Genomic DNA, 25,586 nt, shown 5'->3' with positions numbered 1-25,586 from the left:
GCGGTAGAGCGGATTATTTTTCTGAATATAAAATTGCTGATTATCATGAGCCAAGACAATAATAATTTCTATAAATGATAATCTGTCCATTTATGAGACATATTAATGTGTTTATGTGAAATCTACTTAAAATGCCTAAAAATAAAAATGCATGAACTTATTTAATTATTTATTTAATCTAATCTCCTACATACGATGTCTATAACTTCTCTTCGAGTTTGCGGCTCTTCATGGCGGTAGTGTGGCATCGTGTGTAGGAGCATATAACCTCGTTAAACTAGGTAGACACAATAACAATATTAATTGTACACTAAGCTTTGTTTTCCATAAATTCAAAACTGTTATAACAACATTAAATACTTATAACGTCAATTTCGCGACTCAACGTACCTACTTGATATAAAAAAAAACAAAGTTTTTTGTACTTAAAACGTGTAATAATATGTCTAAAACTCTGTAAAATTATTAAGACAAAATTATAAAAGTTAAACTAAAAAAATCTCAATTATGTCGACTTTGTTTTTCGATTCTTGATAATTTTGATTGTACCACGCTAATGCGATGAGCTGCTTCATCTGCACGCTGCTTGATCTACAATATATAGCGTTATTTTTAATTTATAACATTCTCAGTGCATTTTGGTACAGCATTACAAACAATACTAACACAAGTAGTGTGTCGGAATGACATTATTAGAAAAACAAATACATACGAGCCAAATGCAGGTGATGCTGACCGTACTTCGAGCACTAAATGTTTTTTGAAAGCAAAAATGGGATGCACTCGATAGTGCCGCCAAAAATAAAACTTGAATAGCCGTGTATTATTTACAAATAATAGATTGATTTAGTTCTTTAAATGGTGCAGTATATCTGAGTTCTGATTGTTCGACTTAAAAAATGCGACGTATTGAATAACGCTATAAAAATGAAATAAAATTGACCAAAGAACTTTACGTTTTCAGAAGAGTTCTCTAAATAAAGCGGAGTATCGCCAGGTAGTCGCAAACCTACAGTTACGCTGTCGTCTACAAATAAAAAGAAACATTTATTAATTGCTTAATTAATAAAAACAATCGTACTGGACATTCCACAACAAAATTGAATTGAATTTCATGGACAGGATTGAATTAAAAAGAGATATGGTATATGTATTTTTTGAAAAACACAGATCTAAAAGTACGACACAGCCTGGCACAATTTGTTCTGAAATTTCCTGCTTGACATAAACTTTATCCAAATGATCAAAGACACTAATGGTGCTTCAGATTATATTCATGCCATTGGAGTTATTATATAGGTAGCCATAGTGTATTACCCTTATAAAACATAATGGCACCAAACACTAGTGCCGCGAATTAATATGGGTTCACATTCATCAGCGTAACATGCCGCGAAATGGACGTGAAAGCTGCTGCTACTATAACAGTAATTTGCTATAAAAGTAAAAAAAAAGGTGGATAATTGAAATACAACGATCGTATAGTCCTTCTCCTTCTCGGCTCCTTGCCAGTTAATGCCGGAGCCGTGTGTGGTTGGATGGAGATACGTGAACGCCATGCGAACGAGATGCTAGGTCTTTGTCGTGGATTAAAATACAAATAAGCGTGAATGCACTCACTGATCGCAACAGGCGCGGCTATTCGCGGACCTTCGCAGCACTAATGTATAGCTGCCGTAACGCCGTGCCGTAATATTTTAAAATAATGAATATAATGTTATCATTATATTCATTATTTTAAAATATTACTACTATTACCTTCAAGGATGTTTTTCATTTGGGGTTTCGAATTCCTTTGTTCCTCTTGGTATTTAGAATTTTTAGTTTGATAATCTGTAACGCTAATTGTCGGGCGCATTTTTGCGTACTCTACACTCCTTATGGAGTTTTGTTGTCTATGTTCTATCTGGTCTATGGTATTGACGTAGTCCGAAGAGATCTTTCTTGCAACTTTTTTACCATGCTGTAAGTTAAGCACTTGTTCTGGAGATGCAACTTTTGGCAACATGGAAGGGCGGAAGTATCGTTCTTTACTTTCATCATTAGCCATTAGCAGGTTTTCGGTAGTCAGTAAATTACTCTTTTTCGGAATTAATTCAGATTTCGTCCTACAATAAAAATATAAAATTAAAAATTTTATTTAGTTTCACCGATACTGATAACTGCTGCTGTGGGGTAATACTCTGTTGAGGGGATAAAATAAAATATATAAGATAAAATTCCACAGACTGAGTTAGTTTCGAAGTAAGTTCGAAACTGTTGACAGGCGATACAGCGATGGTAGTTTAATTTTTAAGATTTAACGAATTTCGTCTTGCTAATTTACATACCCTCAGAGAGTTAAGGTTTGACTCTTGGCGTAAGAAAATCTTTGTAAGTTTGAAATATCCGTGTAATCTGTCGCGTATATATGTATTTATTTTTTTATATTTTTTATGCTCTGCGTGTATTCATTAATCAGTGTTTGGTCCATCGAAAAAAGACCGGTCTAGAGGTTTTATAAAATAAAGTATAGATGAGACATACTTGTAGTCCTTTAGAGTGGGCACATCGTCATCATCTTCAATTGCTACATCATCGTACAATCTTTGCAGTACAGACGGCCGATGAACATCAATTTCCGAGTCATCAACATCCAGAGGAGCCATTCGCACGAATCCGGTCGGCCGGCGGGCTATTTGCCTTTGCCTTTCTTTTTCATGAATTTGCGACTCAGGCGCTTTCTGCGATATCCGCACTTTTCTGGAACAAGAGATATTCCATTTTCAAATCAGCCTTGTGTTCATTAGATGCCATTCTTTTGATCAATGGAATTATAGAAAATCTATTGGAAGCGGAGACATTTTAAATTATTTGTATAAGTGCGCGAATTTCGGTTTAAGTATATTTCTCGTAATACATACATACATATGGTCACGTCTATATCCCTTGCGGGGTAGACAGAGCCAACAGTTATGAAAAGACTGAATGGCCACGTTCAGCTATTTGGCTTAGTGATAGAATTGAGATTCAAATAGTGACAGGTTGCTTGCCCATCGCCTAAAGAAGAATCCCAGTTTTTAAGCCTATCCCTTAGTCGCCTTTTACGCCTCCATGGGGAAGAGATGGAGTGGTCCTATTCTTTTTTGTATTGGTGCCGGGAACCACACGGCACAATTTTTTCTCGTAATTTAAAGATTATTCTGATAGTGTCCAGTAGAATAATGAAGTTAGTCTTCTGCTAGGATGTGTTCAGCGGATTATACTTTAGTAAAATGCATGTATCGGCCAAAGCCCATATTTATTATTTCCTACATAGTATTGAAAATTCTTGTTAGTTTATTTAAATATATCAGTATTCGTAGTAGCGGAACGGCAGATGAGACGTTGATGTTTTTATCAATTTGTATGTTTGTAGTTACCTATTGAATAAAATAAAGTTTCTTATGTATAAGTTTTGTCATCTTCTTTCTCTCAGTGGCGTTGCGCGTGATACTCCTATAGATAAATTCGGTGTTATAACAGCGTTTTCTTCACATAATTTGGTTTCTTAACTTTTATCACTTTATACTTACTCATATGAAGACATGAAAATTAAGATTGTTACATACTGAGATATAGAAATATTTTTGTGCTCTACTTACAATGCAAACGTGTGCACTTTTAACACTTGAGTAGAAGCAAAAGCAACATTAATTATAAGTACTTACTTATGTTATTTACATAAAAAGCGAATACCTGTCATCATCATTGTCATCATTCCATTCGTCTATTATATGAACCTTTTCTAAATTTCCCGAGCGTTCAAACACCGAGCGACACTTTGATTTCTTTGGTTTTTCTTCTTTCTTGGCTTTATTCATTGACATTTTTCTAAATAAAAAGTAAAAAAAAATACTCTACGAATTTAAAAAGTCAATGAAGTACGCCAAAGAACAATAAATGAATATGTTCTATTTAATACTGAAAGGTTAAGTGTTATAAGTAATTTCAAAACTTAAACACATTATTTATATTGGCTTTCGGATAGAACATTTTTTTTAAACTTTCAAATTGTGCAATGTGCGCAAACACATGCAAAACAGGTGAAAATTTTGTTATTCATTGTTTAAAAATAATTCAATAGATAGCAATAGTGCGTGCGCCCCAAAGAGCTTAAAAGTTTTATACGGCTTCTCTTCAATGACCAATTTTTAAATATTCGCGTGACAAAATTAAATGTCACGAAAATATTTTATCCTAAAGACAACAAGAATCGCCTACACAAATAGTTATTTGTATAAAAAACTAATTAAACCTGATAACATCTGTACTGTCGTCGTATTTTTCCTCGTGGAACCCGCCAATGAGAGAAGAATTTTTCCCGCCAGGTCTCACAAACCCAGTTTGTCGTCGCTTGCTTTGATGATGCATCTGTTCTTGACGGACTTCTTCAGTAGATATTTTTACAGTTACCTTATTTTTTTTTCTGAATAAAACATGATTATAAAGAAGAAAAAAATAAATAAGCCGTTAAGTAGGTAAGTGAGGCAGTTTACGCGTTTCTAATTGATCAATGTAGATATGTTTGACCAATTTTATTTTAATTTTATACAAACCAATCTTATCCGATCATCTATACATAACACTCTTCATGTAATTTCTTCGGACACGCAGTTCTGTAAAACCGTGAACAGAGACCGCGTGGTGCCGCTTACTTCATTTACAGCTATTTTTAATGATATTCAAAAAGCCAAGAAAGAAGTTAATACAAATTGGAACAGGATAAATTTGAATTATGGCCTTTTAGATATTTTTTGGTTATTTTAAAATATACTGAATTAAACAGACTTCTATGGTTATTTCATTCGGGTATAAAAAATTTTAGGTATCCACAAAATTTGTCCCATGTTAAGGCCGCTCAACGACTACTTACCTGTTAGCATCGTTGTCCTCGTAAGTCTCGTCATCTAGGTTTTGGTTTAGTTTAGCTACCAGGCGAATCTTCTCCAAGTCAGTGGGGCGAACGAAACCTGTCTGGCGTCGTTTGATTTTATGGTGCACCTTTTCTTCATCATCGGCGTTTATGCTTACTGATACTTTTCTGCCAAAAACATTTACTACACTGTCATATTTTGAAAACTGTCCTTGAAAATTGAATGTGTCACTTACAGAATTTTCGTGCTTAGGTAGGTACACGTATCAGAAATTTGCAAATGCCTTTGGTTTTATGAATTGTATTAGATATTAGGTAGGTACTAATAAGGATTATTATGTAACTGTTAATCTTCAAAAAAAATGAGTTTCCTGTTTTTTTCTTACGGGTTTGTTTCTATATTGCCTGATTACTCCTCTGAAGCATTTTAAATGTAAGCCACGAAAGTTCAGGTTTGTAGCCATATAAGTTAAAAAGGACCTTTGAATAGGTAAGTATGTTAGTAACGAAATTATTAAAAAATCTTACTTGGCGTGTCTTTGATTCGCTACAGGTGACAATGTTCTGTAAAATAAAAATCATTGTGATTTTTGTGTGTGTGAGAAAGATATTTATTAGTATTTTTATTCGTAACGAAAAAACTTAAACTACTGGACTGATTTTGATGAATTTACCACAAAATTATTCTTTATCTTTGGAAACCGGACCAATTTCTTGTTGAAGAATTTTCTATTGGAGCGAAGCCCCAGAAATATCTATTACCTAATGTCAAATGTCTTCTTAGTCAGTATATAATATATTTACCTTACTTTTCTTAGAATTTCGTCAGTTACTATAAACGATTCGGACCTAAAAATTAAAATGTTACTTATAAGATTTTGGTATAAGTATATACCTATCCATCTATATACTAAGTCAATTATGTATTTTATTTTAAGAATGACATATAACATGTAACTTAGGTCTGTATTTTTCTCTCGACATATACATTTTCAAAATAAAAATTGAAAAATATAGAAGAGATACTTACATAGCATTAGGACTACCTAATATGTTCAATTTTGCAAACCGTTTGGATATCTTTTTTACCGTGCCCCCGGCAAAGCTCACATGATCTACATTTTGGCTGTAAAAGTGAAAATAGAATAGAATGGTCATATTGGACTTTTTTTTGAGAAAAAAATTGGTCTGGCCTTGCTGAAATATAATTAATTACCTAAGATATTTTTTGATTTCCCGCTCTTCTTCAGAATCCAATTCTACCGCTATAAAAAAAGAAAAAATAAATATAATTCTGCTCTACATGCTTGTGATGTTATTTGATACAATAATAAAAATCCATCAAATATCCAGGCTTATTTGCTATAACATTCCTAAGTAGACCACCCATAATTTTCATAGAAAAAGTACGTGTATCTTATAGTTATGTACATATTTACCGCCTTAAGGTACTGTGCATTTTTTTTCATACACACTACCACAATACAAATATACACACATGAAGGACTGTCGTCGCTACTCTCAGAACAAACGAACAACTCTGAAGGATATGCCACTGCTGTCTTCTTGGATTCACGTTTTACTTCCAAGTCAATTTCATGGCAATAATCGCCCCTTAAGAACCTGAAAAAGTGTAAAGATATAAGTCGGTACAATAAGTATAGGGCCATCCTGTTACCACGTTACTACAAAATTTGTACAGCTGACCTTTTCAAATCAAAGTTTGAGTCCACTTCACCAGGGTAAGGAACATCTGTTAGTGGCAAGTAGTACGGTTTTTCAGGTTTGACTACCAGACTTGCTGTAGGACCCAATGATACGTGTCGATACGGTGAACCTTCGTATTCGTAAGCATATTGATATTCCTCAGCTTCTCCTAATTCAGGATTGGTTTCTGGCATAGCTCCCTGACTCTTACCCAATTGTTTTTCGATATCTTCTTTGTTACGAATAAATCTAGAATGTAAGTGAGGAAATATAGTTGCTATTAGTAGGTTGCTACAAGTAAGTACAGTTAAAACCTGATGAACAGTTTAATCTACACTTAGGGAAGATATTTGAGCTATAATTTCATTACCTTTGACTGTCTTTAATTAAGTCACCTTCGCCTGTGACTTCACCTTCTATTTCTTCCCCAGTTAATACTTGATGCTCCCTACGCTCGATTTCATCGAACACCTTTTGTAGAAGTTCCTGCAATAAGGTCGATATATTAAATAATAAATGGTCCGTCTTTTTCGTTCTCATCTAAATAACTTTTTTATATTTACCGAAAATCTTACTTGCCTCATAAAATATTTCTCCAATAACATAAAGATCGTCAATGTGACCAAAAATAAATTCTTTTGTGTTTTTATTTATCATAATATCTTGACAATCCATGTTCAATATACCAGCGCGGTATATTGTAATATTTTTCGTTGGCGATTCGTATAATGTAGGAACCTGTTCAATTTTCTGAAGAGTGCTTTCTCCATCAATGAGTTGCCCGAACGCGACGTATTTGTGTGCCATCCATGGAGCTGGTTGCAGCAAAACGAAAAACTGTGTTGAGCAATCCACATTTCTGTAAAGTATTTTGGTAGATTAAGTATAGTACCTAGGTATACTCATCTTCAGCTTACACGACGGACGACTTGAAATCGAAGATGCAAGTTCATATTGCTTTATAATTTCCCTGTAAGTAGCTCTCAAATGATTAATTTTTCGAGATTCAACACGAGAAAGTTAACATTCCTACAATATAAAGGTTAATTGCACATAAAATACCTTCCATCATTAGCCATGCATAACACGCCGCGTCTATCGTGCGGTACTATAAAATTCTCACAGCCCAAATCATCATTACTCTTCAGTCCAAATCCACCGCACTGTATCCAACCATCTTTAACAATGCGGTGGACAGGGGTGCCACCGTAACCGCCCTTTGTTTGCTTGCAGAGTCTGAGGAAGTTGTCGCAAGTGTACGGCAATATGTCCGAATATAACTGGAAATCATTAAAAAATTAAGATCATGTCAAGGTTATTTGTGCGAACCGAAGTGTTGCGTACTATTTGTGTTTAAAGATTGATACAATGTGCCGTCTTTGAAAAGTCACACCAAGGCTATCATAAGGTAAAAAAGAACCACACGTGTTGTGTTTGAGTAGTGTTTTTCCCGGCACCTTAATAAAATAGGACATCTCTTTCCTATGGATGTCATAAAAACGGTTAAGGGAATAGGCACATTCGTCTAGTACAGCTTGCCCATGCAAAGGTTGTAGAGTTCAGACGGGAGACGCTTTGTGTGAAAACCTGACTTACCCAACACAGTATCATAGGCAAAAGGCGCAACCCTAGACTTTAGAGAGGTGAATCTTTTGTAAGTTCACACACACAGAACTTTGTGTTGTGAGGTGACCTTAGTATAAGTTATTCTAGAGTATCAGGGGAAATCAATATTTCTTAATTATACGGCTCCAACAATGTTGTGCCGGAGGTTGTAGATACGCTCCAATCCGTGAAATCTTTGCTTGCGCGATTTAGAGATTTCGCTGTTTTTGACTCATAACGTTGCGTGATAAGTTTTTTGTGACTTGTGGCGTAGAGATGTCGCCACAGTTGCGTGAAAAAAGTATATCTACCTACTTACCATAAATATCATAGAACCAACTTCTTCATCATCTATTGAGATATGAAAATATGCACATGGTCTCTGGAAGAAATAAAAATATAGAAAATATTATCCAAAAAATATACCCAACATACTTACTAATTTAAAATAAGATTATTTAAAAATAAACTTACACCAGACGATCTTATGTAAGTTGCAAACTGGCCGATTCCTTCTTTATAGTAGTCCAAGCATAGATGATAAACATATCTTGATTCAATAAATTCTTTCAATTCTTCTTCGCCGCCAAGGAAAGTATCGTTCATTATAACAGCAACCTGAGAGTTGATGCAGAACGCTAGTTCGCCATATCTGAGCTTCAAATCGTTCCATACTGACGGCCATTCTACACTAGTTACACCTGAAAAAACAAAGCTATAGCAAGTGAAAGAAAGGAAAACAAGTTATGGATTCGGCATATTTTTCTTCAGCATGGCTTTAAACTAACAGGACTTTATGTCGTTCATAGGCTTATGTCGAAGAAGAGTTACAGAAACTGTTCTGTAACTAGAGATACTAATCTCGCGCAAATTATGGAGATACATTGAGAGACACATTATTTCCTGCCTGGACTGCTACTATTGAGAAACTCAATCCCAGAATATGTGTTCAACTCCCTCGAATTTCAGACTCTGTTTTAAAACATTTTCTTGAAAAGACTTGAATAGATTTGGCAAAAATCTTACCTCTTATTATAGGGGAATCGAAAATTTTCTGCCTGTACTTATATAATCCCTTAGCTATACTGACACAATATACAAATTCCTTTGTTACTCTATTGCCAATTATGGTGAATCTGATTCTCGATTCTTTTGGTACTTTTGGTTTTGGCTTAGTCTTTAGGTCTTCTTCTCTGGGATATCTAGGATTCTTTACCGAGTTGTGGGCATACTTCACTTTACTAGTAAACTCATCTTTGATTATCCTTTCCCAAGGATGATGAAATACGGGTTTTTCATGAGTTGGAAGTTTCAAATTGAATAAAGACGACATGATGTGTATGGTGTGAATTCTTTATGTGAAATGACATAAAAATGCCACATTGGACGTGATTAATTTTGTTTTCTCCAAAAATTTACCAGAACCTTCTTGGGATTTTTATAAAATAAAATAGTACATGGTGCTCAGGTTACATTCACTTCTTGACTCTAGATTCGCCCATTTTTAAAAGCGCTTTCAAAATCGTTGTCAAAGTCAATTTTCGTATTTTTCGTCAAGGTGTCAAGTAGTTGTAACCTCAGAATCACAGCTGCAAATATTGTTTTGAATTATTATTTGTTAAAAATTATTAGCCGACTTCTTTTAAAAAGTTTTTCCATTCAACGTGTACAAATTAAATATGCAGTGATATTAATTACAAAAGATCTGACCATATTCATTAATATTCCAATAATGGATATCAACTTAGCTCAGGATTTTTCACTAATTTGTGGAGAATTGTGCAATTTGTTGTATTTAAAAGAATATAATAAATCAAAAGTGAATTCTTTTCTTGACGAATTGAATTCGAAACCTTTTAAAGGCTGTTTGTTTGTTCGGAAGCACGTAAGTTAAATACTAAAATATTTTCGGGGTATTATGTATTTTATGTATACTGTTTAAGTATAATTTTAAAATGTTTTTAGGATTCAACTGTTTTGGTGACCGCTTTGTCTCTCAATATCAAACCAGCAGATGAGTTATTGGCTGCAAAAACATCACATTTGATCAACAGTATTATTACCAAACAAAGTTTGAAGTTTGAAGCGGAATACCTATGGAAAGTTATTTCGTGGCATATTCAGTGTGTGAAACAATGTTCTGATATAATATTACCTGACATTCTCCATAATATGCAATGCATTTTGAAGATTAGCCCTCAAGCAGGCAAAAAGGCAAGTATCCATAAGTACTATGTTATCCTAAAATTAAGCTACAATCTGTATGACTGCATAATATTTATGTTTGTGTGTGTTTCTAATTTCAGTGTATTGAGGAACTACTAGGTCAAAATGGAATTTTAACAAACCTAATTGAGCAAAGCATTTCTTCTCAAAATAATCTGCAGATCTCTTTACTTGCCTTTAAGTGTATATCATCTTGCATCACAACAGAAGATAGTAAGACAGAAACCAATATATCAGTTGACATGCAACAAAAACTTTCACAACTGACTTTAAAGTTTCTGATGAAGGATTTATGTAATAAAGGAGATGAGTTCTTATATTGTAAGGTGAGCAACAAATTCTATAAAAGTCCTTTGGTTAATAAATCTTCTTCCTCCTGGTGTTAACTCCACTTTTCTGGGAGAAGCCTTTTGACCATGTCTCCATCCTCAATATGTATCAAAAGTTTCACAAGGGTGTTTGCAATAAGTGTTCTGTAAAGAAGAATTTTTACACTACCAACATAAATTGCTTTTTATAAATCCTATGAAATAAATTTATAGAGGGAAATCAACCTTGATACTGTCCTATAAGTTATTTGTAATTAACATAACATATACTCACATTTATATCTCCTGTGGGGAAGACAGAGCCAGTAGTCACCAAAAGACTGAAAGGCCATTCCAGCTGTCTGGCCCAATGATAATATTGAGATTTAAAAAGAGACAGGGTGTTAGCCCGTTGCCTAAAGCATATTTACAATTATGTGACAATATTTATTATTGTGGGATAACAGAAAGGTCAGTAAGGTTTATTATAACAGTTACATATTTTGATTTAAGGTTCAAAAACCAAACTTAATAATCCTTGACCATTTTCAGGTTATAATATCAGCTTTAAGGGTACTCTCTCAGTTATATTATAGTGAACAGAAAGTATCGATTCCATTGCCAGAGGTTATGGGTGTTTGTCGTTATTTTGTACTGTATGGGCTTGTTGCCCAAGGGTCTACGCCTGAAAAGATAATGCCAGCCCAGCAGACTATGGCCGCTGCTCCTGTTAAAATTGTTCCTAAAGGAGGAAAGGTAATAACTCACAGACTCTTTTAGAGCTCTTGTGTCCTCTGACCTACTATATAGTATGTTTTGCTAAAGCCTTTTTTCAAGATTATTTTAGCTTAACAATGATTTTGGCTTTTTATTTTCAGAAACAAAAATTGAGAAAGCAAAGGAACAATGCCATAGAAAGTTTAAAGAAAGAGATTCCAGTGTCGGATCACAGTTTGATGAAAGATGTTGATAATTTTGAAAATAACTCAGCTTACAAGCCTGTTTCTAGCCAATACTTGGAGCCTCAGAAAGCCAAGAATGGCTGGGTTCTGACTAGTGATTCAGATATGTCTGATGTTGAGAACAGCAGGGAAGCAAAGCTTATAGCTCTGAAATCTAGAGTCAGACAGAGTGCCTCAAATCTTTTGCTTGTCTTAGTTAAGGTAAGTTTTTTATTATTGTTCAATTTTCTGTATGAAATTAAATGAACATCTTTGATTGTAATTTATATAAATAAAAAAATTGAATTAAAAAAATTGTTTGTTTGCTAAAATTGTGTGTCGCTGCTGTTTAAAATTAAGTTAAATGATGACACTTTTTTGTTTTTGAATTTTCCTCTGTTTCATTTGCACTTTTAACAATCCAGATATCAGAAAAAAGAGACATATTCGGGTTCTGGTGGGCTCTTCTGCCAGATTCCCCTGATGATGCCAACTGGTCTGCACATGAGCCTGCCAAGAAAAGCCTCGTATATTGTGCTGTGACGGACCCTATAGCCAGTAGCAGAGCTAGTGTGTTGAGTGTCATTCTTACTATGCTGTCAGGAGCTAGAGTGTACTTGTCGCAGGCTGATACAAGGTCAGTATTCCACAATTGTTGTAATTTTTTTTATAAACAACTATATATGTTATAAACAACAGGTTTACATTAAATTCTAGTGGTATTTTGTGTAAATTCTGTTAATCTTACATTTAGATTAACAAAGGTTCTTTCCAAACACACCCTAACACCAAACACATTTCCTTGCAGCAAAAAAGATGGTTCTTTTATACCATTCTCTGTATCCCTTGGCTATGTCATAAATTGCATGCACAAAGCCCTCATCAGTATACTAGACAGTGAAAGGAGTCATGCAGTAATTATTGTAGCTCTAAAGTGCTGTGCTGCTCTCGTACAGGCCACACCTTATCACAAAATGAAGTCGGGCTTAATTGGAGAACTCGTGAGGGCCACCAGGAAATTTTTGGTCCATAGAGGTAAGAATTATTTTTCAAAAAGGTTAATGTGGAGTCAAAGTTGATACTGGTGGCAAAGTAGATATTTTCGAACAAAGTATTGGGCAGATGCTGGGCGGCAACAATTTGGGCTATTTGGTCAGAAATTGTTAGAAGTGTGCAAAGAAATTAAAAAAGTTCCTTTATTTATTGAATACTATTTAATGACTTAATATATTTTTTTAATTTTTGAATTGGTAGTTTCGCTATAAGTATTGCCCTTTAAATTACCAAAAGAATTAATGTTTGAAAGACAGAGTCCACCACTCAAATAATACACATTTTGAAGAAATACTTCTTCCAATACAGTGACACTTATATTTCAGATGTAACATTACAAGTCGCCGCATTAATAACAATGGGATGTGTCCTGTCTGTTGATCCAAAAGTCGACGAAATTATCAAATCCATTCAAAAAGATGCAGTGCCTTTGAAAATTATTGCAAGTAATACTAAAGTGGAGACTGAATGCGATGATTTTGAAGAAGGTTACTCTGACGACGAAATGTTTGTAGAGAGTACTAGTGAAAAAGACAAGGAGAATGATATGAATCTCTATCATTTTAATAGTTGGATTTTGGATATCTGCTTTAAAAATATGGGATGGATCTTCAGAGGGAGTGTGGTTACGGTATGTTAGCAGTTTATTTTCCTGTGCAGATTTTAAAAGTCAATAGGCTATTTGACTGTAATAAAAATATACATTTCTTTTATGTCATCAGTCTTAATATTATTTTTGTGGAGCGATTTGTAATAACGCGAGATAAAAATATTGCATTATTTAAACAAAATCCGTCTCAGAAAATTAGGTTTTTATATGCAGCTGTCACGTGACTAAAAACGAACGTGATTGGCTATTTCTATTATGACGTCAATTATCCATAAACAGACTGTGGATCGTACCGTTCCTTAGTGTTCGCGATTATTTTTCAAGATTTTATAAGTGTTTGATCGCTCAGGTTTACTCAGATAACATAGGTATTTAATAATGGAAATTCCGCGAAAGCTGACAGTTGAAACCTACCAAAAGTGGACGCAATAATGGTTGGAAGAAGAAATCTGGATTGTCTTCTTCAAAGACAATTCAGATTTCTATGCTGCCGAACTGAGGAATGTGAAAACATCAATTTAAGTATATCTTGGTAACCACTGATCTGAGATCATGATCTGAAACCACTTCTTACGAATATTCAAATCCATCGGCATAGAAAAAAACAGTTTCGTAGGAGATTTTATTGTTGTATTAGTGCATTGAGGCACGGCACAACATTTATAGGAACTCATTTTAATAATTTTCACACATATGACGTGGCACAAGTTAAATAAAACAAGAGAAAATCAAAACTTTTCGAAACACCAACAAGCTTTGTATGATATTTACACGAAATTTACGTCACTGCATGCCATGGCCGCCATATTGCTAAAAGTCGCGTTTTGGCGGCATATTTGAATATTTCATTTTCTTTTTCGATTTTTTAATAAAATAGCTGTAATAAAGGCAGAAAAGTATTTTTGTAGGGCTCCTTATAAACAAATAAATACCCTAAGATAGTTTTTAGAACTTTGTCAAATAGCCTATTAAAAAAAAGGATTATAAACTTGGGAATTTTCTTGAAACCTGTCACTATCTCAAAATGTAAATAAGTTAAATGACGTGGCCTTAGAGTTTTTTCAAGTTTGTTGGCTCAGCCATAACCAGAAAGTGCCCCAAGCCACGCCTTTTCATTTACTCACTTGATAATTCTGTGAAATACTGTTCAATTTCAATCATTAAGGTCCTATTTCGATAATATTCTGTTATTTTCAGAGGTGTAAGCCGTCCGTTATCCCAGTAGTGTTAGAATCTCTTCAAGTACTTTCAGCCATTGCTTTCCATCACTTGAGAGAGCTCCTTCAACCACATATAACGGTGTTGGCTGATGTCTTGTCGGAGTTGTTACAACATGAACATCAAGATGTGGTTTTGCAAGCGGCCAGGACAACCAGTATTGTGGGGGATGCTGTTCAGAAATTAGGTAAGTTCATATATTTTATGTATAGCTCACGCTTTTTGTAGAATGTCTGGTAGTACAAGGAAAAGTTAGAGGTTACAAATGGCGCCGCAGTTACTGCAGTGATTGTGATCATCAATCAGGAACATGACTATACAATGCTCAATCTGAATGACGAGTGCCGTGAAAAAATATAGCTTTAGGAATACGAAACTATACAAAAAAAGATTTTTACTCTTTTTCTCATTTTATTTCTACTGAATCTTTTTAAATCCAAAATGTATTTTTAAATTACAGAACAAATAGATGAACCGCCGCCTTTAAACCAGTGCGTGTATTTTTGGGAGAAGCTCCTGCCGCCACTTTCAATGGCTTTGCAATGTCAAGAGAACTCGCCGGCTAAAGCAGTCGTATGTGACTGTATAGCGAATGTGGGCGCACGGGTATTAAAAGAGCTACCTGTAAGTAAATAAATATATTGAGTAAACGACTTCAAACACATGCACGTGCCTAAATCCTACTGAGTGCCGAGTTCATTCCTAGTCCTCTGGCCCTTTGTGTTATTTAAAAAAATATTCATGTCCTATCGCTCGCAATTCGTGATAATATCGAATAAAAACATTCTTATTACACAGAAGATGGCGCTGCTTTACGGATATGTTTGTTTCTTACAGAGCCGAACGCAAGTGTTATGTTGCGCTTTATTGGTGGGATCGTGTAGTGACCCCGAGCCAGCTGTTCGTGCTGCAGCCGTGAGGGCTCTAGCTATGCTGGTCATGTATCCCACGCTTAGAGAGGTGAGAAAAAATACATTTATAATAGGCAAGCTATGGGTTGACTATATGTTGTGCAGCGGCAGTGAGGGTTCTTGCTATGCTGGTCATTTATTCCACACTCCGAGATGTGAGAAAATATACATTTCTCTTAAGGCAATATGGGAGACTAGTTATATGATACAATTCGTAGTACATAATCATAGTTAGACTAAGTATTGCTTACTGGTGAGATCATGTAACGACCCTGAGACACAGTCAAGAAAAATTATGCAATATACTAGTACCTAACCTGTTTTCACAAATAAAAACATTTTCATTGTTGGTTTGATCATGTTGTTCAATTTATATGTTAAATAAATATTCTGTGATTCTGATATAAGTAATTGGTTTCAGGATATATGCTTTGTGAGTGACTGCGGTGAAAATATACTTCGTGCTCTTGCGGAACCAACCCTAGTTGTCCGCACGAAGGCCGCGTGGGCCCTAGGCAATCTCAGCGATGCTCTGGTGTTAAATATGTGAGTTTTATAACTAAACAAATATATAAAACTAGACCGCTTACTGTTTTAAATGTTAATCGAGTCTTCACGGTGAGGGAACCGCCCTCACCGTGAAAGCACCGTTTAGTATTACGAGTTACATACCGAGAAACTTACACATTTATGCAACTGAATATGTGTGAAACATCCAACGTTTAATTTCCCCATTTATAAAGGTCACAGAGGTTAGATGGGAGTCGCTGTTAGGCGTAAGCGCATGGCCGGATCCCAGGCCCTACTGGCAAGTACTGGCATAAATATCAGACAGATTCTTTATTTCTCAATATTCCAAATTACTTAGGTCACGTTTAATGTAATTGCTTTTCTTTTTAATTTAATGTTAGTGCTAAGATCAATTTAATGTTTATACACAAATACCTATTTTTGTATGCACACTTACAGGAAAGATCCTGAGCTCGATAACATTGACGACGATCTATTGGCCCGTTTGCTAGAGGTCAGCGTGCAGTGCGCCAGCGATAACGATAAGGTACGACACTATCGATTCTAACATCGGTTCAATCTGGTTCTAGGGAGTTGTTTGTCGAGTACATATTTGTGCTAGACCAGTATGTTGGTTCGTGGGATTCGACAACCGGCAGTAATCAGATGCCTGCGTAAGCAGCTAAGAGCAAACAGACGTAACATGTCAAAAACTCTGCTACTAATTTACTTTATAAAATAAAGCAGTGAAAGAAATATGTTGCAAAGCTTGACCAGAAATATAGCATACCTCGCCATATTGCGGCTTGAAAAGTGAATTTAATTGAACTGGCAATAATTACAAAAAGCAGTGTTGCTATGTCTATACTAATATTATAAATCTGAAGAGTTTGTTTGTTTGTTCGAACGCGCTAAACTCAGAAACTACTGCTTCGAATTGAAAAATTCTTTTTGCGTTGAATACACCGTTTATCTAGGAAGGCTTTCGGCTATATAACATCACACTTGACGGCCTCTGTGGCGCAGCGGTAGTGCGCTTGTCTGTGTCACCGGAGGTCCCGGGTTCGAATCCCGGCCAGGGCATGATGAGAAACGAACTTTCTCTGATTGGCCTGGGTCTTGGATGTTTATCTATATACGTATTTATTATAAAATATAGTATCGTTGAGTTAGTATCTCGTAACACAAGTTTCGAACTTACTTCGAGGCTAATTACTACTTAATACGGGACAAATTACACAGATTGAGTTAGCCTCGAAGTAGATATCACGCTGCAACTATAAGGAACAAAGAAATAATGGAAAATGTGAAATATGACGGGGAAAATTATTCATCCTTGAGAGCTTCAATGATGCCCAAAACAACTATTCCACGCGGACGACGTCGCGGGCACAGCTAGTAGAACTATAAAACGCAGAACTAGCGCCCTCATTGACATTCGACATAGTGATCATAGATGGAGTAAAGAATTAACCTTATATGTATATTATAAACCTTGTATATTATATCATAGACAACTATATCATAAGTCAAACTATATTATAATTCAAAAATTCCCAATGCGAGTTAGTTTTAAAGATAAAACTTCGTTAGAGTAGTCAAATAATATTTCTCAATAACACAAGTTTAAATGTTTGTTTATCACAAAATAACAGGACGATACTGTTGGCTTTAATTACTCGATCCGAATTAAACCGATTTTATGCAATTACGGCAAGTAAACAACAGGAGAAATGTTTTAGATAATTTTATTTTTAGGTTTCATTAATTAGTTCATATGATAAGATTGACCTTTATTAATTTGGTAGTTAAAACTTTATTGCATGTTTCTGGACAAAAATTCCTTAAAATGGAAATAATAGAAAATATATAAAGAAATCCCAAAGTTGTGTTTTGGGATATCTATTTAATATTTTCCTTAAAATTACAATCAAATGTAGGTCATTTAAAGTCAAACTAAATATTGATTTCGAAAAATTGTTTTAAGAGGATAAAATTACATAATACTTTTAACTTTATCCATATACACATACAAACACACACACACACACACAATTGGCTTTCTCTATCTCTTCTATATATAAAAATAGTGGCATTACTAACTTAGCAACCGACCTCAATATTTATCAATTTATTATTTTTAAAACAATTTAAATTATCCAAGCCGTGAACTCACTACTTTCTAATCAGTAGTACCGGATGGTAACTGTAACTGACATTATAAAACCAGCAACTTTATCTTTTTAGATGGTTAAACCAGGAACTAGGTTTAAATTCATAATTTTTTCATTGTTTTAAGATTGATTCACATAAAAACTAAATGTTTGAAAAGTCCTTTCCAATTTTTTTTTGGACTCTGCATTCACAGTCTGTTCATAGGTTCATAAATTCACAAAAGGTTTCATTGCACTTCGCTGTTTAAGAATGACAATGAAATATACAAGCACTTCTATCGACGGAGACAAAGTTAATTATCAAAGATTTTTATTTTCGACTGTGTTTAAAATATAAATACTTCAGACCTAATGGTTGAAACCAGTCAAGTCAGTCAGCCAATTGTGCTATACATTTGTATTTTGATATTCATATATAAAATATATAAAAATACATGCATTAAAAAAATTGAAAATTTTCGTGAAATGAACTCTTTTCGTTTGATTTAGTATTAGGATTATCTCTGAACATAAAACTTTGCGTCACGAATACATAGAAACCGATTATCCTTCACGTGCATAGCACGTGTTACGTCCAGTTACGATTAGGTTCATTGCCTATGTTTAAATAACAGTAACTTTATGTGTTTACTGATAAAGAACCGCTAAGTATGACTATTATATCTATTTGAATATATTTTAACATTGTACCTACCCAGTCAGTTCAAAGAGTAAAGGTACAAAGATTGCTTTCTCACGCTGTACTGTGGGCAAAACTGCTAATTAGGATGTCTATATTTTATTGGGTCATGTACTGCAAAGATAGTAGTAGTAATAAATACAGTAGGTAAATTACGATTAATAAATAGTAACTAATTACTAGTTTGGTACACGGGACAAAACCTCGGAAATTCCATTTATTTGTAAAACCTACTGATTTAACGATACTCCGGGTAAAGGTGTTTTTTTTACTTTTTCTTATAAACAAAGAAAGTCGAATAGTAAGTTAATAGAAGGCGGCCCGCCTTATATTATCTTACTATTCGACTTAATTTATGCAATTAAATTTTATTGTTTGTATTGAATTGATTATTAGCCATCGAATCAAAAAAATATTACGGTCTTCCATTTCAGGTCAAAATGAGTGCGACGCGAGGCCTTGGTAATTTTCTACGATTGATAACGAGCGAGTTTTTATCACGCAACAGTCAAATCAAGACCATATGTGAAGGGGCAATAGGGAAGCTTTTGGAGTGCTCGTGCAAGGTCAGCAATATGAAGGTGCGGTGGAACGCTTGTTACGCGATAGGAAACGCTATGAAAAACGAATATCTCTTCAGATGTTTCAGTGGATGGCAGGTAAAACAATATTTCACTTTTTATTGTCCATACTAATTATTATAAATAGAAGATGAAAATATAAAATATTTCATAGTATTGAATTTTCTGTTACCTTAATTTTTATATTTATTGTATACAGAGGCAAGTGTTCCCAAGTCTATGCACACTATGTCTCGAATGCAAGAATCTAAAGGTGCGCATCAACGCGGCAGTTGCGTTGCGAGCGCCGAGCAGCCGCGAGTTCTACGGCGAGCAGTTTGCGGGCGTGTGGCGTGGCATCATGGCGGCCATGGAGAACGCAGCCAATGTTGACGACTTCACTGAATATAAACATAAGGATAATCTCATAGAACAGGTATATTGAAAATGGTTGCTTTTGTTGTTGTTGTAACTTTATTGCATAAAACAGAAAACATGTAAAAAAATATTGCAACGGCGGTCTTATCCAATGGAGAGATAACTGATTAACGCGATTATTTTGAAAATAAATCTGCTCTATTGCTATCGCTACGCTTCAAAAGCAAGAATCCAAAGGTGCACGTCAACGCAGCCATTTGACGCACCCGTGAAGGAGGAATTTCTTAGGCCAGTTGGAAGCAATAAAAATCGCGAAGATAGGCTTATTACTGCGACGTATTTAAAATACTTAAAAAAATTATCACGCTTGTTTCTCGTGGTATAGGCAACGAGTACATTATTTGTTATTTTGTTATAACTGATAATTTCAACAAAATTATTATTACCCGATCACTGATGTCGCACACAGGCTCTATGTTTAAGTATAATTGTTTGAGTGAATTATCTCGTATTTTTTCTTTCTATAAAAGTGACGTTTAACTATAGTAATGTTTTTTTTTCTATAGAAAATTTCCCAATTATTATGTTTGAGTGTTTAATTAAATATTCAAATCGAGGGAATAACTCTAAAGGCCTACGCAGACCGGGACGGAATGGCAAGGGATTTTAATTTTTACTAATGGACATTCAACCGTACTGTTACAGAAATACGACATAAATTGCTATGCTTTAAAATGATGCCGTGGCATTGAAAGGGATTTAATCGAAAAGACACGCCACAGGCTCCCGTGGCGGGATGCCGCGGCATACTGCGGTAGGCAACGGCATGACACGGACTCCGGCGCTCGTCACAGGCTCCCGTGGCGGGATGCCGCGGCATACTGCGGTAGGCAACGGCATGACACGGACTCCAGCGCTCGTAGTAATATACTGCGGGGTGCGGCGGTGGGGGTAGAGAAGCGGGGAATGCACACCATTGACCATCCATTTGCGCCCGCGTCTTTGACGACTGTGTACCTACGTGTTTTTTTCGGAGACCAGTTTTTTACGTTTTTTATTCCAACATGGAGGAAAAATTAATAACATTAGTTCAAGCCTATGATTATTTATATAATATGTCATCAAAACATTATATGAACACTCAAATGAAGAACAATGCGTGGAGAATAATTGGGACAGAAATGAATAAAACAGGTAAATATTTTTGCAATATAATTATATTTTAATACTTCACACGGTATTAATGTCTATTTACAATATCGTTTTGCCATGGAATCGAGCCCTCATCAGAGTTAAAGTAATCTTTAAACATCTCCCGTACTGTCGTACCATCTAATGCATTGTTCATATTATTATCGTTTTCTAAATTAATGCTTACACTTGCTATACTTTGACTTTCTGTGCTTGTACCACCTATGATGAAATTGTGTAAGCAAGTACATGCTAAAATGATATTATCAATATATTTTGGTTGAACCTGAATTCCTTTTTGACATAATTCGAAACGTTCTTGAAGTATACCAAATGCATTTTCGACGATACGCCTGGCTCTACTCAAACGATAATTGTATATTTTCATTGCTTCATCTGTCAATCGGTCGCTACTAAATGGTCTCATAATGTTTGTGGTTAACGGAAAAGCCTCGTCTGCTATAAAAACATAGGGCAACTCAAGATCTGTCCTCGGTAAACGTTTTTTTGGGGGAATATCGAGGGCATTAGAAGTCAATTTTTTTCCAAATATTGAGTTTTGCATTATACCTCCATCACTATTTCGTCCATATGATCCTACATCTGCAATCACAAATTTATAATTTGCATCCACAACCGCTAGTAGCACGATACTAAAAAACTTTTTATAGTTCATGTAGAGACTTCCACTATTGCGAGGTGCCCTTATCCTAAAATGTTTACCATCTATTGCACCGATGCAGTTCGGGAAATTCCATTTTTCATCAAATTCCATCGCGATTCGCGTCCATTTTTCCCTTGTTGGTTTTGGCATAACACTAGGCCTTAGGACATTCCAAATGACTTGGCAAGTTTCATGTACTATAGAGCGCACTGTACTAAACCCCATACGATAGCTGTAACCTAGAGACTTGAAGCTACTTCCCGTGATCAAAAATCTGAAAGATAATATAAAGAGGGGTAAGTGAGGCAGAGTGAAAGACAGGGTACAGTTAAACAAAGTCAATTAAATAATACGATATATTTATTTATATATAATTATGAATTCCTCACGATATTTTCCTTCACCGTAAAGCCAGTGGTAATTTTTACTTAGAAAAAAAATTAGCTCAATATAATCCCATAAACATAGCTGGTGCTAACCTAGTCACCTAGTCACTATCTAAGGCCTTTTCCCATTACCTACTTATTCTGATTCTATACCATTTTACCTGCTTATGTTTTGTTTTAGGTGAAGAATGTCAGAAAATATGGAGTAATATACGTAATAATTTTAGGAAAGCTCTGAATAACAGAAAAACAAAGAGTGGTGACCCGTACACAAAGCGACGCCCTATCAAGTTTGAAAAAGAGCTGGAGTTTTTGAAAAAATTCATTCAGCACAGAAAACAAACCTCGAATTTGGACTCCTCTTCAGAGGATACGCAGACTTCTTTTGCAGAATCCGCTGTCGTTGATAGCGATGAACGTTCAGTTTCGCGAATGACCAATGATTCACACCATTCCTCAATAATACCAGAACCTACAACAACTGCTGAAATACTAAATAAATATATTGAATCGAAAAAGGAGGTGGACGCCATTGATTCGTTCTTTCAAACAATGGCTGCCACAGTAAAAAAGCTACCAAAAAGAGAGCAGGTCCGAATAAAGAGACAAATATTTAATATGGTAACTGACGCCGAATTAAACTACATAGAGGGAACTCCAGCTCCAACATCTGAAGATGTCTCTACCAATTTGCAACATCAACGACCATGCCGTACCGCTTTTACTTCAAGATCTGGCTGTGGAACCGCGGCAGGCTTGGGCTATGAAGCTGTATCAGGATCTGGCTATGAAACCACCTCAAGATCTGGCTATGAAACCACCTCAAGATCTGGCTATGAAGCAGCTTCGGGGTCTGACTTTGGAACCGCCTCAGGCTCCGGTTATGAAGCAGCTTCGGGGTCTGGCTTTGGAACTGCCTCAGGCTCTGGTTATGAAGCAGCTTCGGGGTCTGGCTTTGGAACTGCCTCAGGCTCTGGTTATGAAGCAGCTTCGGGGTCTGGCTTTGGAACCGCCTCAGGTTCTGGCTATGAACCTGCTTCACGGTCTGGTTATGAAACCGCCTCGGGCCCTGGCTATGAAGCTGCTTCAGGGTCTGGCTACAAAACTGCAGTTTCTGAATACGAAACTAATCTAAAGTAGTAGGTACTCTAAATTAAGTAAAAAGAAATAAAGATCCAGGAATTATCAGTGAGAAGATTTATCAGTGCAAAAACATAAAAATCGTTATTATGTGTCTACAATTCATGATTGTATTTGGCAAAAAAAATTGTTTTTTTAATTAAATAAAAGAAGAAAATATTAAACTTATACAATCATTTAACTGCCCACCTCAAACACAAGGATAATCTTTGATCGGCTTCAATGGGGTTGCGAAAATTGGTCCTCTGTTTTTCGATATATGGTCGACATATATTCAACAGTGCTTGAAATTTCTCATAATCCATTCTATGATAGTCATAAAATTTTTGCACGTCGTATTTTAAGTCATTAAATAAATTATTGAATTCACCCTTTGATTCCCTTTCTTTCCATAAATTATCAACCCAAAATCTTCTTCTATTCCTATTATTAGCCTGTGCACTTTCTTCTTCATCTGCAATAATCGATATCAACACTAAATCCCAATCTACCATTGTAAAACTGAGGCACACCAACACTCAATCAAACGCAACTGAAGACTGCAGGCAGCAGGAGTCGCTGAGGCGTGCTTTGTCATGCCGCGGCACCCCGGGGCATGCCGGGGCATGCCGTGGCAAAGTGCTGGAATGCCGCGGCACGCCGTGGCATGCCGTGGTAAAATGCTGGTATGCCGCGGTATCTAAGCAGCCGGTGTGCGCTGACTCACGGCAAAATCCCTTGCCATGACGTCCCGGTCTGCGTAGGCCCTAAAATTAACACTTATAAAAAAAACTTCTTTCAGCTCTGCGTGACCTTAGCCCACATGTGCTGTCTCCTCACTCCAGCGGATCTCACTGAAATCCTAGACCCCTTAGTGTTTCATTATGAATGCGCAAAATCTCTCTACACCCAGTTATGTCACAGATTGCTTCCTGAAAATGCTTCGTGCATGAAGATATTGCAAGCTGCGAAGTACGTGACGGTAGATTTGACAGCCAGCTCTCAGACGCAACAGCAGTCGTTGGCAATGCTCCAAGATATATTCATATGGGATATGTAAAAAATTCATGATCAAATAGGGGCCGTAATAATAGTGAAAGGTCAGACAAGTGGTAAACCGACGACCTTGCTTAAAAATATTGATAAATTATGACCATAAAAGCTTCATGCCCATGAAGCAAAAAAGGCTGTAGCGATCGTGGCAATTGAAAAAATTTAGTCTCTGCTTAACCCTCTGGGAAAGTGGCGTGATATTATTTAGTAAATATTCACCTGAGATTATATATTATAAGCAGCTAATCGATCTAAAACTGATTTACTTATGGAGTTTGAACATACTGAAAAGGGACATATGTCTGTCTCTTTTCAGTACACGACCGTTCAACCTTTTTAGTAAGTCTTTTCACTCGGATATGTTGAAAACTTATTTACAAAATTATATTATTTATATATTACATATATATTTTCAGTTTTGTAAACTGAAAAAATAAATAGAGTTTGCTAGCCCTAGAATTAGTTTCAACGTTTTGTTATCTCGTAGGTCTTATATAAGTTAGTTTTTGCTTATAGTTAATACCTAGATCATCGTCATTTTCTTTTTCTTAAGTGCAGGGTAAAGTATTTTTCAAAGAATGGATATGATTTATATGAATATAATTCATTTATCATGTTAGTATATATACCGTACGTTATACAAATATTTATACAATTATATAAGGGTCGCACAAATTAAGTCTGTCACCAAAAGATCAATTTTTTTGTCAACTTAGGTATATTTATTTCATTTTATATATTGCGGTAAGTTGTTGGATTTCTTTCAACCAGTCAGTGTTTGTACTTGGTTAGTGCGGACCTTGTTTATGTATAAATTTTAAATATTTCAGTTTGTTTTAATTGAATAAGGAAATAATCATTTTTAACCTAAGTATAAAATTAAATACTAATATTTATTGAAATAAATACTTTTGTATAACATCTCTTGCATTTAATTTTTTAACTTCCATGCGAAGATTCCATTTCGTAGATATAGCACTTAGTTAAAAGGTTACATAAACGTGCTTTGATAAAGTTGTTTTTTATCGTAAATAATATGAAAGGGGAACACTTAAATCAGATAATTTTCCACTATCTATGAAACCATCGGGCCATTGTTTACCTTCATATATACAGAGAAACTAGGTAAGTACTTAATATAGATGATCTGTTATCGATATGTGGAACGTTATCGACACGCCTGCTGAATAAACGATCCTGTTTGTAGACTAATCCAATTAATTAAAAGGCAACTGACGTATAATGGAATTGTTTTCAACGCAAAATTATTTCTAAAAGGTAGATGGTATTATATCTTAATGAAAAATCTAAAAACGTGTATCTGTCAAGTCTTCCCTTTTTTCAGAATAAAGTTTTACAAAGTCTGTAGTTACATTTTAAGGTGCAGTACCTACTAAAA

General features: G+C 35.3%; 4 protein-coding genes across 5 annotated transcripts; 2 read left to right on the top strand and 2 right to left on the bottom strand.

The window, feature by feature from the left end:
• Positions 1 to 515: 515 nt before the first annotated feature.
• LOC106140803 (uncharacterized) lies at positions 516 to 9,539 on the bottom strand. The gene is made up of 16 exons (XM_060947175.1): positions 9,233 to 9,539; positions 8,681 to 8,907; positions 8,526 to 8,588; positions 7,664 to 7,881; positions 7,181 to 7,460; positions 6,972 to 7,087; positions 6,602 to 6,850; positions 6,393 to 6,517; positions 6,111 to 6,159; positions 5,925 to 6,020; positions 5,699 to 5,743; positions 5,423 to 5,458; positions 4,895 to 5,062; positions 2,527 to 2,742; positions 1,759 to 2,108; positions 516 to 1,027 (listed from the first exon to the last, which is right to left on the bottom strand). The coding sequence occupies exons 1-16, from the start codon at positions 9,537 to 9,539 to the stop codon at positions 855 to 857; spliced, it is 2,718 nt and encodes a 905-aa protein (XP_060803158.1). The 3' UTR covers positions 516 to 854.
• Positions 9,540 to 9,769: 230 nt separating this feature from the next.
• On the top strand, positions 9,770 to 25,108 carry LOC106137982 (HEAT repeat-containing protein 6). Its single transcript, XM_060947174.1, has 16 exons — positions 9,770 to 10,091; positions 10,172 to 10,420; positions 10,513 to 10,758; positions 11,293 to 11,496; positions 11,619 to 11,903; positions 12,107 to 12,318; positions 12,490 to 12,716; positions 13,061 to 13,365; positions 14,542 to 14,749; positions 15,023 to 15,186; positions 15,400 to 15,522; positions 15,895 to 16,019; positions 16,443 to 16,530; positions 19,271 to 19,495; positions 19,617 to 19,832; positions 23,937 to 25,108. Exons 1-16 carry the CDS (start codon positions 9,939 to 9,941, stop codon positions 24,192 to 24,194), a joined length of 3,288 nt encoding a protein of 1,095 aa, XP_060803157.1. The 5' UTR covers positions 9,770 to 9,938; the 3' UTR covers positions 24,195 to 25,108.
• On the top strand, positions 20,404 to 23,345 carry LOC132902377 (uncharacterized). Its single transcript, XM_060947179.1, has 2 exons — positions 20,404 to 20,968; positions 22,197 to 23,345. Exons 1-2 carry the CDS (start codon positions 20,839 to 20,841, stop codon positions 23,153 to 23,155), a joined length of 1,089 nt encoding a protein of 362 aa, XP_060803162.1. The 5' UTR covers positions 20,404 to 20,838; the 3' UTR covers positions 23,156 to 23,345.
• On the bottom strand, positions 20,974 to 23,649 carry LOC132902376 (uncharacterized). Of its 2 annotated transcripts, XM_060947177.1 has the most exons (3): positions 23,345 to 23,649; positions 21,689 to 21,903; positions 20,974 to 21,568 (listed from the first exon to the last, which is right to left on the bottom strand). In XM_060947177.1, the coding sequence occupies exons 1-3, from the start codon at positions 23,647 to 23,649 to the stop codon at positions 21,015 to 21,017; spliced, it is 1,074 nt and encodes a 357-aa protein (XP_060803160.1). In that variant the 3' UTR covers positions 20,974 to 21,014. The 2 variants fall into 2 exon arrangements, with proteins under 2 accessions (XP_060803160.1, XP_060803159.1); XM_060947176.1 differs by having other exon boundaries at positions 20,974 to 21,903.
• Positions 25,109 to 25,586: the final 478 nt, after the last annotated feature.

The sequence above is a fragment of the Amyelois transitella genome, chromosome 13 (genome assembly GCF_032362555.1).
Source record: "Amyelois transitella isolate CPQ chromosome 13, ilAmyTran1.1, whole genome shotgun sequence".
Lineage (NCBI taxonomy): Eukaryota > Metazoa > Arthropoda > Insecta > Lepidoptera > Pyralidae > Amyelois > Amyelois transitella.
Note: the sequence above shows the minus strand (reverse complement) of the source record. Positions and strands in the feature narration are given on the sequence as shown.

Coding starts and splice junctions, on each gene's coding strand:
- LOC106140803 (XM_060947175.1), bottom strand. CDS start 9,539: ATGTCGTCTTTATTCAATTTGAAACTTCCAACTCATGAAAAACCCGTA. Junction 7,461..7,663: donor TGCATGGCTAATGATGGAAG/GTATTTTATGTG, acceptor AATACTTTACAG/AAATGTGGATTGCTCAACAC. Junction 6,021..6,110: donor GAAATCAAAAAATATCTTAG/GTAATTAATTAT, acceptor TCACTTTTACAG/CCAAAATGTAGATCATGTGA.
- LOC106137982 (XM_060947174.1), top strand. CDS start 9,939: ATGGATATCAACTTAGCTCAGGATTTTTCACTAATTTGTGGAGAATTG. Junction 14,750..15,022: donor GGATGCTGTTCAGAAATTAG/GTAAGTTCATAT, acceptor TTTAAATTACAG/AACAAATAGATGAACCGCCG. Junction 15,187..15,399: donor GGGTATTAAAAGAGCTACCT/GTAAGTAAATAA, acceptor TGTTTCTTACAG/AGCCGAACGCAAGTGTTATG.
- LOC132902377 (XM_060947179.1), top strand. CDS start 20,839: ATGGAGGAAAAATTAATAACATTAGTTCAAGCCTATGATTATTTATAT. Junction 20,969..22,196: donor GACAGAAATGAATAAAACAG/GTAAATATTTTT, acceptor GTTTTGTTTTAG/GTGAAGAATGTCAGAAAATA.
- LOC132902376 (XM_060947176.1), bottom strand. CDS start 23,649: ATGGTAGATTGGGATTTAGTGTTGATATCGATTATTGCAGATGAAGAA. Junction 21,904..23,344: donor AGATTATCCTTGTGTTTGAG/GTGGGCAGTTAA, acceptor ATTATCTTTCAG/ATTTTTGATCACGGGAAGTA.